The sequence below is a fragment of the Vigna radiata genome, unplaced genomic scaffold, assembly GCF_000741045.1.
Source record: "Vigna radiata var. radiata cultivar VC1973A unplaced genomic scaffold, Vradiata_ver6 scaffold_427, whole genome shotgun sequence".
Lineage (NCBI taxonomy): Eukaryota > Viridiplantae > Streptophyta > Magnoliopsida > Fabales > Fabaceae > Vigna > Vigna radiata.
Window position 1 is genome coordinate 38,587 of NW_014542175.1, and position 14,318 is coordinate 52,904.

Consider the following 14,318-nt stretch of genomic DNA (forward strand, 5'->3'; position numbering starts at 1 on the left):
ACACACACATTTGATTTCTCTTTATTGATGAGCTGCACGTAATATCTAGGGAAGCACAAAGTGAGGAGTTGTTTTTGGAGTTTTCATCAACCTTGCAGGAGGAGGAGTTGTCACATGTTTTCTTTCATTAAATTCACGGCTGGATGAGTAAACCTTTCCCAAATTTTAATTTTCTTTGAAGCCAACACGTGGAAGTCCAACAATGGGAGGTCTCGGTCAAGGTTAATTTGTAGGAACTTTGCAAATTTAATTCCCTTTTGGTAAAAGCACTTGGTCACATGAGATGGTAAAATATTTTACATGTTTAATTGATTTTCATTTATTTTTAATTTCGTCATTGCATTTTCAAACACTTTCAAAATCCCCCTTTTCATGTTAGACTTGACTCTTAAACCGCTTAATTGGTCCTTGAGAGAAGACCTAGGGGTCATTCCCTAATTATACTGCACTTTAAAATGCACATCAAATTTGATTGGGCGACGACACCCATCAAGGGACCTCTGAATCAATTAAACTATTTTTTAAAAAACTTTATAGAATTTATTATCTGCATTTAGTTACTTGAATAATAGATGTAGAACATCATATTTATACGATTATTTTAAGTAACCGTAATAGTTTAATTATATACTTATAAATTTAATAGTTTTTAACTATTTACAAATTTACCGTACAAATATAAAAAATGTCAATAGAAACTAAACATGAATTTAAATAAACTTTAAAATGTATAGAATGAATAATTATTTTTTCTTTAATATGTTTTTCATTAGTACCTAAAACAAGTTTTCGTCTAACATTTAAATTAACAAACACAAATTTTCACAATCAAAATACTTTTCTCTTGGTAAAAATAAATATATTAATTAACTTTTCCAATATATTATATTATATATGAATTAAATTTCAGTGTTTTTAGTATTGAAGTACTAAATGAGTGTTCATTGTGCTGCGATATCCTTGCTTTCCCTCTCACTCAAAGTTTCCCTTTGCTCCATCAATGAAGCCACCAATAAGCGTAAGTTTCAGATACGGGTCAACTCGGGTGTGCCAAACAAATTCAGCGCTGAGTTTCTCTCCCATGACTCACCGGAACCCACCAACAAACCATGCTTTTGTGGAAGAAGACATTTAATCGAAGCTGCAACATTGGGAGTTACCTTGTTTCCTTTTCAACCTTCCGCAGCCACCGGCCCATATTCTGATTACACGGTATTTGATCTTTTGCCATCTACCCAGATAACAGAAAACAGAAAATATTAGAACTTGGGTTCAAATTTTAGCGAAAGATTATGCTTTTCTTGACCTAATTTGAATAAAAAAGAATTCTTTTTTAATTTTACTTTGTTTTTGTGTTTGTAGGCTGTACTTAAAAAGTTTCACCCACCAAGACCTGATTGGTACGAGGAGTTCTATGCTGGGGTTATGAATTCGGCTACCGAGTCTTATGAAGCTGAGGTGTTTTGTTCATTCTTCATTTTATGGGGTTGTTTGGACTTTTATTTATATAATTTTGTTTTGGGCAGTGCTATGTTTTGTTGTTGTTATTGCAATGAATTTAAGTTTGAGGCGGTTGCTTGTAAGGTTGCAACGTACAAGTCTCAAATCTTCAGTAACTTGAAGGGGAAGGGTCAAAGAATCTTGGAGATTGGCATTGGAACTGGTCCCAACCTCAATTATTATGCTAGTGGCTCTGATGTAGAGGTCGTTGGCATTGATCCAAACCCACAGATGGAAAAGTATGCTCGATCCTCTGCTTCGTCAGCTGGACTGTCTCCTTCAAATTTTGAGTTCATACAAGCTGTATGTATGATATTCTTACTAGTTTGAAGCCTTCCTTTTAAATGGGAATAGAAACCATGCCATTCTTATACTAGTCAAAACCTTTAATTAGTAGAATACAGTGCAAAGAAACGTTCTTTGAGATGGTTTCAATGCTTGTGGAGAATAGGGTCTATCTGGTTTAAGCTAAATGTGGATGATGAGGTAATGTCATTAGGACCGCTATTTGTTAACAATCAGATTTTAATAACATTTTGACACATTTCAAAATGTTATTGGACCGTTGTAACAATTTTTTTTTTGTGTTGGCTTACGTGGAAGAATGATACTATTTCTGTTTTTAGGTATTAGGCAATAATTTATGACAGTAATTTTTATTTGTTTTTAGTACTTTGAAAAGTAGGCGCTTAATTTCATTTAAAGAATTGTGACTACATATCTATTATGTTTTATGAATTCTTTTGCATATTTTACCGTATTCTGCATGTGTTAAATCTCATATTTTAAAAGTGGTCGTATGGTTATTATTAGATATGAATATTGTATCTGTGCATCATAGACCTAATATAATAATCAGTTGAACATGCACTGTGCCAATTTGAAGTTATTCTTAGAAGAATCACCTTTCACTAGATTGTTGTTTTATTCAATCTAGTGTCTGTTTCTTCTTGTGTTAACTGATCTTCAAGTTTTAAAGTTTTTGTTTAGGTCGGTGAGGCCATACCATTAAGTGATGCTTCTGTTGATGCAGTTGTTGGAACACTGGTATTGTGTTCTGTTAAAGATGTTGATATGACACTGAAAGGTAATGAAACATATGGAGTCTTCAGTGCTTTTAGTTCAAATATTTTTTCTTCCCCTGGGAAGTTGGTATTTAGTGCTGCAGTGTAGTTTGTTTCCATATTGAAACAGTTTACTTTTTTTGATAATTGAATGCTTTGTTAGATAGTTGAACATATCATTTGTTGTTTTACAGCATTACATGATATTTCTTTCAACTTTGTAAAGAAGCAGAAAATAAGTGGAATTACAAATCATGGCAGTTTCTAAATGGAAAAGGTCATTAAAATCGTAATTTCTGCATTCCTTCACCTTTGAAGATACACATTCATCATCCTGTAGTCTATAATCAATCCCAAAAACCTACGATTATGCTCTGATAAAAGATAATGACACTGTTCACTACGTAGTTATATTATAGTGCCTCTAATGCTATGCAGATAACTACAAAATCAATGTCCTTCACTTTCTAGCTAAATGTATATCAATCCATATAATGAAATAAATGTAAATTTCATGATGGATTGCCAACTACTAAAATATGAATATTATGTTCATTTTATTATAATTAATAGGGTTATATAATTGGTTCAATACAACAAACATTGACATTTATTTTTTAGTATAATAAGAAAAAATAACAATCAAAGTACAAAATCTTTAATTTCGTTAATTTTGTTTGAACTAAGTAGAAAATAAGACTGATTTTATTATTCTGAATGATAAAAAATACATTTTCATATCCTCTATTTGTAACAATCTAATTCTCCTAAAAAGGAAAATAGGGAAACAAAATAAAACAGAAGATTATACATCTATTTTCTCTAATTAGGAAGATTCTAAAGATATCTTCTCTAATTATAACACTCCCTCTCAAGTTGGTAAATGAATATCAATCATTCACAACTTACCTACAAGATCTTGAAATCTACCCGGAGAAAGCCCTTTTGTAAAAACATCTTCTATTTGAAGTTATGTAGGAACATGAGTTGTAATCACAAAGCCTCTGTCAATATTATCTTTGATGAAATGTCTGTCAATCTCAATGTGTTTGGTTCTGTTATGCTGTATTGGATTATGGGCTATGCTCATGGTAAACTTATTGTCACAGTGTAGTTGCACCAGGTTATCCACTTTGACTTTAAGATCATCCAAAATGATTTTCATCCAGAGTTCTTCACACATCCCTTGAGCAAGAGCTTGAAATTCAGCTTTTGCACTAGAACAGGATATTCTATCTTGTTTATTTGCTTCTCCATGTTACTGACTATCTCCAAGAAACACACAATACCCAAAAGTAGATTTTCTATTAGCAATAGAACCTGCATAGTCAGCATCAATATATATCTTCATAGTCAATGTGTTTTCCCTTTTGAATAATAGCCCATTTCCTGGACTTGACTTCAAGTATTGGAGAATTTTGTCAACTTTGACAACTGCATGCATGTCTCTCTCTCTTGGATCATGCATAAATTGGCTCACTACACTAACTGCATAAGCAATATCTGGTCTTGTGTGTGAGATAAATCAATTTTCCTACCAATATCTAATATTGGGCCTTCTCTACATGAGCACTTTCTTCACTTCTAATTTTGTGATTTTGTTCTATAGACAATCCTGGTATCCTCTGATACGTTTTCTAGATTTCCTTAACTCGTCTGCGTTTCACAACAAGTGTTTTAATTCTCTTCAGAATTGAAATCAACTGATTGCTTACAAGTCGTTTGGATGATTACTCTCGCAAAGAGTATATGTGTTAAATACAATACAGTTTATAGACTCACTGGGTGTTTATCTCTTTTCTCTTTTCTCTCTTCTTATAATAGTAAGCAAATATTAGAATGAAGCTTGAGAGTATTTGATAGGAATGAAAGGAGATACATAGTATATGAGAGGAGGAAGAGGAATACTTAGTTACTTCTCTAACAGTTAGATGGGGGTGCGGTAAATTAACTGAGGTGGAGGATGATACTCTGCAGAAGGTAGTGGAGGATATTAGGACGGACCCGAATTCCCATCTCGCTTATACCCTAGAGCAGGGGCGATTACACTACCAAGGGAGAATGGTGCTATCAGCCAACTCCACGTGGATCCCCAAATTACTTGCAGAGTTTCATGTGACGCAAACCAGCGGGCACTCTAGTGTTTACCGGACGTATCAGAGGATCGGACAATCGTTGCATTGGATTGGTATGAAGAAAAGGGTGACGAAATTTGTGGCTGGCTGCTTGGTGTGTCAGCAACACAAATACTTATCTTCTTCTCCCCAAGGATTGTTGCAACCGCTGCCGATCCCGAACGCAATATGGGAAGAATTAAGCATGGATTTCATTGTTAGGTTACCACGGTCACAAGGACACGATGCTATCCTTGTGGTAGTAGATCGCCTTAGCAAGTACGGGCATTTCCTACCACTCAAGCACCCTTTTTCGACCAGAACAGTAGCAGAAGTATTCGTAAAGGAAATCGTAAGATTGCACGACATTCCGCAGTCCATAGTCAGTGACCGTGACCCCATTTTCTTAAGCATTTTCTGGAGGGAACTGTTTAAAGGGTAGGGAACTCAGTTGAAGATGAGTACCGCGTATCATCCGAAAATGGATGGACAAACAGATGTTATAAATCGAATACTAGAGGGATATCTTCGCTGTTTTTGCTCGGAGTAGCCAAAGGGGTGGATGACTGTCTTACCGTGGGCTGAGTATTGGTATAATACCAACTATCAAGGGGCGATAAGGTGTACTCCATTCGAAGCAGTGTATGGGCGACGAGGAGAATCAATGGTGGAGGCGGTGAGCCAAGAGTTGCACACGCGTGATGAAGCGTTGCGGCAGTTGAAGTTTCATCTGGAGAGAGCCCAGGAGTTGATGATTCGGCAAGCAAATAAAGGCAGATAACCCGCGGATGTGGAAGTGGGTGACTAGGTTTATCTCAAGATAAGGCCCCATCGACATACCTCAATGCCCACCAGGCCCAGCCTAAGCTGGCGGCCAGATATTTCGGGCCATTTCAGGTCATCCAACGAGTGGGAGCAATAGCATATAAGCTTCAATTACCGAAGACAGCACGCATACATCCGGTCTTCCATGTTTCCCAATTATAGAAAGCTATATTTAAAGAAAGCAATAAGAGAGTAAATAGTAGAGAAGGAATTGCCTCAAGATTTGTCGGCTGACGGACCTTCGTTTTGGCCTGTGAGAATATTGGGAAGGAGAGTCGAACAAAAGGAAGAAGACCAGGTGCCTCAGTTATTAGTAGAGTGGCAAGAAGGAGGTCAAGATGGTACAACATGGGAAGAGGAAGTCACTATCTAGGAACAATACCTAGACTTCAACCTTGGGCATGCAACATGGTAAATTTGCAGGTCCACCCATCCTAATCTATATTTCAACCTTTTCTATCACATGAATGTGGACGATGAGGATCAAAACTCTAGATCACTTGGTTTTATAATAATACCATACGCAAGAGCTTAAGCTATTAAGTAAAGAACAATGGATTGTGGTGTATGTAGCATATAACAATTATAAATATCATGAAAACTTTAGTTACATGATAAAACAGTCATAATAAACAAAAGTAGACTGTACAATGAGATTTTAGGCTAACTCGATTTTATAAAACTAAATTTTAAGATAAATTATACACTATTTTTATATTGTAAATTAGTTTTATCTTTGTTCGACTTGTGACCTGTTGACTAATCATTCAAGATTAATTTTTGTGTAGCTCTTTTACAATTCAAGTTTATCATCTAAATCATTGACACTTTTGCATGCAGAAGTAACGAGGGTGCTGCGACCTGGTGGACTTTACGTGTTTGTAGAACATGTGGCTGCAAAAGGTGAAACGGAACTTTTAAATGGACTAGTGAACTTAGTAAATAGCTTAATTTTGGTTAATTTTGTGTGTTTCCATGGACATATGCAGATGGAACTTTTCTTAAATATATACAGAGAGTTCTTGATCCTCTGCAACAGACACTTGCAGATGGGTGTCACCTTTGTAGGGAAACCGGAAATAATATATCCAGGGCCGGATTTTCAGATGTTGAGCTTAACATGACATTCTTGTCTAGTGCTACATTTATAAACCCCCATGTATATGGAGTAGCTTACAAGTAGTATCAATCAAAGCGTGTCTTTGATCCTCTTAGCCTACCATCTTCATAGCTTGGAAAATATATTAGCCATATTCAGGTTCTTCACTAGAGTTGCAGGTTTCAATACAAAAATATTGTGACTGACTGTAAAACTTTGCAGTGTAGAATCTATCTACACACATGTGTGTCCTTACCAAATCAGTGTCTGTTCAACATGCATTGATCATGTGTATTGCAAAAATGGTTGAGTTGGAGGCTATGTATGTTTTGATCATCATGTAAAGTGTCTCTATTTATATTCTCGAAGCTTACATTGAAACAGGTAACTTCTTAAAATTTGAATATTGTTTCTAACTTAATTCAAAAAACTGTTCCTAAAGGTTGTCTTTTACTTTTATACCCGTTATTTTGTGAATGTAATATTTTCAACACTTACTATTTTGGGCATGTTTGTAGAAAATCAAGCATATTCTCCCTCTGTTTCTTATTTAGTATATATATATGACGTTTAAGAACTAGTTTCACAAACCAAGTGTTTCTCTTACATCAAAGAGCAGTCTGGTGAAATAGAGTAAACAAAATTTGAAGAAAAGATGAACAATTAAAAAGGAACAAAGAGGATTGACATGTATAATGTGCTAATTTGATGTGAACATGACTGAACAAGAACTTGGTTAGTTTGTTGTTGCACTCATTTGTTTTTATATATGTGAATGGTGTGTTGGAGTCTCAGATAATTGGTTTACCTTTACCTTTCCCTTTTGTTATCATTCGTCTCTCTGTTTGTCTAACAACTGCTATAAACATTATCATCAAATAGTTACTGACAGGATCATTTTGCAATTCTGTGGTACCATTATTAAACCACCTTGTATCAAACAAACATCATCATCGAATAATTGCACACTCATCAACCTATACATCTATAATTTGTATTTAATGTAAGCTCCTATGATTAACCAGCTAACGGGGTTTTGCTGTCGTTTGATCACACATTGGACCCACCTTATGGTGTGGTAGGTGAAGTTTCTATTTCGTTGGGTGCTAATTATAAGAACAATTGCTTAATGTTTATGACTAATGATAATAGAAAACTACAAATCCAAATGCTGGTTGGTTTTGGTTACTTCCTTTAACTCTTGTTTTTTGTTTTTTCAGACATTTGCAAATTTCATAAAATAAGTGTATTAATATTCATCCAAATAAGAAAATGGGAGTATTAAAAAATATTTATCCTTTATTTTAAAATTAATAAGAAATTAACCTTACGTGAAAACAATTAACTTTAATAATAATTGAAGCTCATTTTTAAGTAAAAACATGACAGTAAAAAGCATAAGATTCCTTTGGTAAAGTTAAAGCTTTAGCTAAAAGTCAAGAGGTCTCTATACATATTATATCAGCAGCACCTAGCTTTTGCTTAAAAAAGCTATGTATGTCATGTTTCACTTAAATAAATAAGAGCTTTGATAAGTTTTTCAATTATAAAAAGATGACTTTATTTTTAATTTTCATAAATTTAGAAAAAAATAATTAATTCAATTATTATTTTCATATTTCATATAAATAATTTCAAAATAAAATTAAATATAAAAATATTCCTTTTCAAGGTGAACATGTCCTTGAATTATCACTTGACTGCTAAAATAGTTAAAAACAAAATTTCATTGAATTTACATAATTGAAATTTTGTTTCAAGTTTAAAATTATTGAGTGACATGATGAGAAACATTTAAAACTAGTGACATTGTACTAAAACAACAAAACCTTGTAATTATGAAAAATAAAATCCATCAATGCATATGATCATGGACAAATGAATAATAATTAAAAAGACATTGCAGAAAGTGGAAACGGCGCGTTTAAAGTTCAAACAGTTGATTAGAAACACAACGAGAAGATGCTGTTGCCAGCTGTTCAACCACTTTGGTTTCGTATTCTTCTTCTTCCCCTGTTCGGTAGTTAGGGTTTTCACAATTCCACCTCTTCTTCGCTTCGCACAATGCGCCTTTACAATCAAACTATACAATAATGCAATTCCTCTAAATATTGAAGACGTAAAATGCAATTTCTCTCACTCGGGAACTCGCACGTGCCGTTACTGTCCTGTCACGTGTGCGGTACGAGGTTCGGTTTCTCCCGTGTTTTTTTCTCGCTTTTTCATATGCTCTATTGTGTTCTGGTTTCTACTATTTTTTTTTTCTGTTTTAAAAAGAAGTTCACTATAGATTTTATTTTTTTTTGCATTTACTCTATATTTGGTAAAGTAGCCTTTGAAAATTTTTAGAAGTGGTTTCTGTGTAGTTCTGTTAATTGGTATTCTTTGTGTGAATGTTTGGTTTAACTTTAGTAACCGCGTTAAGAATTTTTTACTATTATGTTTCTTTGGTTGATTGCATTTTTTGAATTTATTTCGTAACTGATACACTAATATGATGTTTATCGCTGTGCTTGTTTTTCGCTTTAGTGGTTCTTTTGGTATAATGTTCTGTGATTAGATGTCACCTTTTGAAGTTATTACATTTTGTCAACTAATTTGATGTTTATGGCTTAATGTGATTTCCGAGACTAGCTTTACTTGTTTACTGTATTTTGCTTCTTTCTTTTTGGTGGTTGAAATAATAACGTTCTCTCTATTTTATCTAAATGGTGAATGCTGTTCTTTTCTTTTTCTGATTGTAGAGTTTTCAGGGTGATGCTCTTGCTGGAGGTGGAATTTAGTTTCTATTAGACGTGTAGGTTGAAAGTGGAAGCTATCGAGTGTTGAATTATTTGGCTTGAGGAGTTGGAACTTGTTTTTGGAAGTGTCCCTCGTCTGTTATCGATTACGTAGTTGATCAGTGACTGAAATAGTTGGATTGGAGGCGTTCAGAATTGGGTTTATTGTGATATTCTGAGAAAATAGCTAAAACGGGGTCTCTTTGTTGTGTGGCTTCAAGGCCACATGGATCAAATGCAGGAAGTAGGGACTGGTCCATGGGTCCAAATGAGCCCTTCTGGCGAACGAATTCAAGTTTTTCACCACCTCCAACGAGGTGGGATTTCAGATTCCAGTCTGAAGGGATGCAGTATAGTGTGAATGACAGCATTCAACTCTACGGGTCTTCTACATCATCAAATGATAAAGAGAGTGGGAGCTGGGTCAGAGGCAACCACCTATATGATCTTCACTATTCTGCTTCAGATGGTACTGGTATTCTCCTTAGCAGTCCATCTGACCTTTCTCAGGGTCCTCAGTGGACGCCTCCTGCAATACAAGAAATCAGTATTGACAATTATGAAAATTCAGCTTGGAAAGGTAAATCCTTATATGTGAGTTTTCAAAGTATTATAATGTAGATGTATATAAACCACACGTAGCAAGATGGTTTGCATATAAGGTAATGAAGCCTTAGTGCTCTTACGGCAGTTAGTCTCTAAAGAGGTTACTTTCAGAAAGGTCTTTTTAATAATCAAAAAGGTAAAATATTTCATTTACATGCAATCCTATTTGTCAACAGCCTAGTGAAACAGAAACGAAGTATAAGTAGTTAATTGTATGAGTGGTAGTTAACTGTATTTTATTGTCTATATAATAGTTTTTGCGTAGTATAAGTTATTGTATTGTATAAGTGGTAGTTAAATATTTGTGTTTATTTCTTGTCATCACCATTTAATGTGGGAGCGACTTTGTTTTGCGCCTTGTTTCGTAATTTAAAAAAATTATAGAATAAAAGGAAAAGCCGAAGTGACACTATTGTAATCAGAAGTGAAAATAGAAAATGAAAACAGAACACTTTCTTAATCTACCCATTAAGTTGCTTCTAAGTTCCGTCCTACTGAAAGGTGTTTGGGGAAAAAAAAGTGCTCAACAATCTTTCTGGTTATATTATCAAAACAGTTTTGCTCTACTCATGTACTTGCTATGTTTATGCCTTTGAGAATTAGTTTGAAGCAATGAGACGGTAAATAGTAAACATGTTTTTGGTCATTTTTTGTTTGTAGAGTTAGGGCTTACATCAAATGGTAGAGAGCTGAAGTAGTATTTCTATGAATTGTCAGGTCTTCTGTAGCATGACAAGAGGAAACCCATACATTGATGAATCTGGTCTCAGTACAGAATTGAGTCATGATTTCTTATAATTCTGCCTCTAAATTATATAGCTTTAACTTTTTCATTTTTTAATTATTGAAACTCACTTTAATAATTTTCCTTTTCTTGTGAATCATGACATCATTCAATTCCTTGACGATGTTGAGTTTTGGATCATAATTTGTCTGTTTGTTAATGTGTCTCAATAAGGTAGCAATTGATGGTACTGTTAAGTCGTGCTGATATTAGTAACAATAAAACTGAAGCACTCAATTTTGTTTGTGGTTTATTCTTTCTCTATAAACTTGTTGGTTGTTACTTCTGCATATTGAACTGCTCCCTTCTCATTTGTACTTTTGATAGATCCTCATCCTTCTGCGGGCAGGGTATCTTTTACTCCCACTAAGGAGGTAGGTTTATTCTCATTTGTACTTTCCAGTTAAGGACTGCTAAAAAATACTTTAGTCGGGCAATTATTTCTGATGTGTTTGTCTTAAGAAAGAAGCTAACAGGTAAGACATATATGTGCAGGGAACATCTGTAAATCCCAATAGTGGGGGCTCAACATCATCTCTGTCGGAAAGTAGTGAATCCGAGTTTGCTACAAAATCGCATTTATCCTGTCAGAGGAATTTCTCTAATCTTCGTTCTTTCATCTCTAAACCCATTCATCCTATGTCTTTTAATGACCTAACAACTACTAGAGATACCTTTGATCCTGCAGTTACAGACTTTACAGAGTTTGATACTTCTACTCCACTCCGAGATGGCCAGCGTTGGAGTAGCACCAGCAGCAGTCAGGAGTTTGCTGATGTTACTGAATCATTTGAATTAGAAATGCCTGGCCAACCACATTTTCCTTCCAATGGATTTAGGTGTGGCTTGTGTGAAAGATTTCTCTCGCAGAGATCTCCTTGGAGTTCCCGTCGCATTGTGAGAAGTGGAGACATGCCTACGATTGGGGTTCTTCCTTGTTGTCATGCATTTCATGCTGAATGCTTGGAGCAAACAACACCAAAGACACGGAAAAGCGATCCTCCTTGTCCTGTTTGTGTAAAATTGGAGGAGGAAAATTCCCCTGATCACCGGGGCTTTTTGAGATTGACGAATGGTTTTCCTAGGCTTAAATCATCTCGTGGCGATGGACCTTCCAGACCCTGGGGCTGTGTACAGGTGGGTGATTGTGTTGAAGGTGCTCTGCATGCACCTCCACGCAATGCTATGTTCATGATTAATCGAAATCGTGTAAAGAAGAACCTGTCCCTCAAAGGTAGTTTAAGCAAGGAATTTCCAGGTAAGGTGAGGAAAAATGGGACATTTTCTTCACAGCTATTTAGTGGAAGTACAGCTGATGGGAAGGAAGTTGGTTGCTCCAAGGCAACTGCAGGTTCAAGTGTGTGGAGGTAATAGCAAATGTTGGTAAGTTGTAACTTACACCTACATATTTGCAGAAGCTGACTCTTCCACTTCGTTGAGCAAAATTTGATGACACTGATCCCTAACCTCTTCCACATTTTGTATAGATTCATTTGTTGTATGTGTTTTGGAATTCACACCTGAACCTTGATCTTATTTTGCCTCATTTTATGTATTTAGTTTGTTTTATCTCTGTTTAGGGTTTTAAAACATCTACTTTAGTTGATGGAGTGCAGATTGAAAAATTAAAACTTACTTTCTCAATAATCTTAATTTCATTCTATTAATGTTTATCTTGTGGTTCAAATTACAACAAGCCCAACTCAATTAATCTGAACACAAGTTTGTATTTCATATTATATTTTATATTTCGGCACATTGCATATCCTAGAATATAAATTTGAATTTTAGATTGAACGTTGCAGAATATAAAATACATTTTAGATTTATAATTTAGAATTTATTTTTTAATAAAATTATATATTTTGAATTGTGAAATAAAGAATGCAATTTCTGAATTGAGCTTACCAGGAAGAGGAGAATGTGACCTCGCAGGTGAACGTTAAAGGGGAAGTCTCTGCTTGATATTAAAGTTTGTAAATAATTCATCATTATCGAAATTCAGTGTGGGAATCGTCAAAATGCCACTGAAACGGAATAAATTGAAGAAGCAATTCGAACTAGTGAAAGCAACTTTATTTTCTCCAACACTTCATTTCAAAGGATGAAACGCTTCATTTGTATCCATGGAAGTTCAATCCGAATGTCATACCAGACTGTAAGATCTGAATGTATTATTATTTCAACATATGTAATTTTAAAATATACTTGAAATTCTCTAATTATAATATAATTTTATTTTGTATTTTAAAATGTAAAATATGAATTTTAAATTTGTGTTACAATTTAACATATATTTCATAATAGAAATTTGTATATAAGATTATAATAATAAAAACATATTTAATATTTTAGATTATATAATACAAAATGACTCCAAGTAATATGAAACTGAGACCTTTAGATAAATTTGATATTTTTAAATGTGTAGAAATATCGGTTCACATTATGGCCTCTTAAAATGGCGTGGGGAGTTTCAATAGAAGAGAGTATTTAAAGATTACATTGTTTTCCCCCAACAACAATAGGGTTTAGTTCACCATTGACATGGTGAATCTAGATGAAAAATGGATGAGGAATGGAAAAGCAAACCCTAGATAAGATGAAAAGGAGCTTAAGCATCCAAGAGATCCTCTCCAGAGAGTGAAATTAGGTCTGGCCGCCCCCTTCTGTCAAAAGAATGCATCTAAACTCGCAATAGGGCTATTTATAGGTGAGGAGCGCAACAGAAAACAGGCCCAAGCCCAGCAGACAACCGCCCGACGGAACAAGTGTGGCGCCCGACGGTTTCCCTCAAATCGCACTATTGCCCGTCAGTTTGCCTCTAATCGCAAATCCGCCCAACGCCCACACCAGGTGCCTACTCCTCGTCCTGGACCGCCCGACGGTGGAATTTGCCGCCGAAAGGTGCGTCGACTCTTCAATTCTTCAATTTTCTTCTCTTTTCTTGAGTCTATGACCTTTATCTTCAACTTCATTCTCCACTTTCTCAAAAATGCTACAAAACAATGCAAAACAAGCATAATATCGCTAAAAATAGCTTTTGACTCTCTACAGACTCATTTATTGAGTTTTGCTTGATTCTAAGCTCATTCTAAGTAGTAAAGGGAGTAATTTGGTCTAAAATGACATATGAAAATAACTGTTTTTCAACCTTCATCATAGTTCATCCTTGAGTTTTCACAGTGCTTCACTACATCTGATGCTTATCCTGCAAAACAACTTAAATTTTTGAAGCAGGTACCCATTTGAACTTAGGTCCTTGATTGTTAGTTAAGGTCAGATGTTCCTTTGGTATCCACACATATAAACCTTTTGGAACTCCAACTCTTCTATAGTAACAATTTCTAACAGTATGACCAATAATATTGCAGTAAAAACATGCATGCTTCATAGGCTTGCTTACATCAGTAAACTTCTTTGCATTGGTTCTGTTAGATTGAGCTTTATAGCCTAGTCCTTGTCTGTAAATAGCTATACTAGAAAACTTTAATACAACATTTAAATTGTATCTACCTTGAGTAAATTTGGCTAATGACAACGGTC

The 14,318-nt window shown here is 34.9% G+C and overlaps 2 protein-coding genes across 6 annotated transcripts; both read left to right on the top strand.

The window, feature by feature from the left end:
• The first annotated feature begins 926 nt into the window (after positions 1 to 926).
• On the top strand, positions 927 to 6,947 carry LOC106779134 (methyltransferase-like protein 7A). Of its 2 annotated transcripts, none has more exons than XM_022776445.1 (6): positions 927 to 1,212; positions 1,363 to 1,458; positions 1,585 to 1,807; positions 2,534 to 2,587; positions 6,344 to 6,406; positions 6,493 to 6,947. In XM_022776445.1, the coding sequence occupies exons 1-6, from the start codon at positions 934 to 936 to the stop codon at positions 6,684 to 6,686; spliced, it is 909 nt and encodes a 302-aa protein (XP_022632166.1). In that variant the 5' UTR covers positions 927 to 933; the 3' UTR covers positions 6,687 to 6,947. The 2 variants fall into 2 exon arrangements, with proteins under 2 accessions (XP_022632166.1, XP_014522675.1); XM_014667189.2 differs by having other exon boundaries at positions 1,585 to 1,803; positions 2,491 to 2,587.
• A 1,573-nt stretch (positions 6,948 to 8,520) lies between these two features.
• On the top strand, positions 8,521 to 12,407 carry LOC106779136. Of its 4 annotated transcripts, none has more exons than XM_014667191.2 (4): positions 8,521 to 8,791; positions 9,347 to 9,962; positions 11,100 to 11,146; positions 11,268 to 12,407. In XM_014667191.2, exons 2-4 carry the CDS (start codon positions 9,641 to 9,643, stop codon positions 12,141 to 12,143), a joined length of 1,245 nt encoding a protein of 414 aa, XP_014522677.1. In that variant the 5' UTR covers positions 8,521 to 8,791; positions 9,347 to 9,640; the 3' UTR covers positions 12,144 to 12,407. The 4 variants fall into 4 exon arrangements, with proteins under 4 accessions (XP_014522677.1, XP_014522679.1, XP_014522678.1 ...); XM_014667193.2 differs by having other exon boundaries at positions 9,356 to 9,962; XM_014667192.2 differs by having other exon boundaries at positions 8,521 to 8,784.
• Positions 12,408 to 14,318: the final 1,911 nt, after the last annotated feature.

Coding starts and splice junctions, on each gene's coding strand:
- LOC106779134 (XM_014667189.2), top strand. CDS start 934: ATGAGTGTTCATTGTGCTGCGATATCCTTGCTTTCCCTCTCACTCAAA. Junction 1,213..1,362: donor GCCCATATTCTGATTACACG/GTATTTGATCTT, acceptor TTGTGTTTGTAG/GCTGTACTTAAAAAGTTTCA. Junction 1,459..1,584: donor CCGAGTCTTATGAAGCTGAG/GTGTTTTGTTCA, acceptor GTTGCTTGTAAG/GTTGCAACGTACAAGTCTCA.
- LOC106779136 (XM_014667191.2), top strand. CDS start 9,641: ATGGGTCCAAATGAGCCCTTCTGGCGAACGAATTCAAGTTTTTCACCA. Junction 9,963..11,099: donor TGAAAATTCAGCTTGGAAAG/GTAAATCCTTAT, acceptor TACTTTTGATAG/ATCCTCATCCTTCTGCGGGC. Junction 11,147..11,267: donor CTTTTACTCCCACTAAGGAG/GTAGGTTTATTC, acceptor ATATATGTGCAG/GGAACATCTGTAAATCCCAA.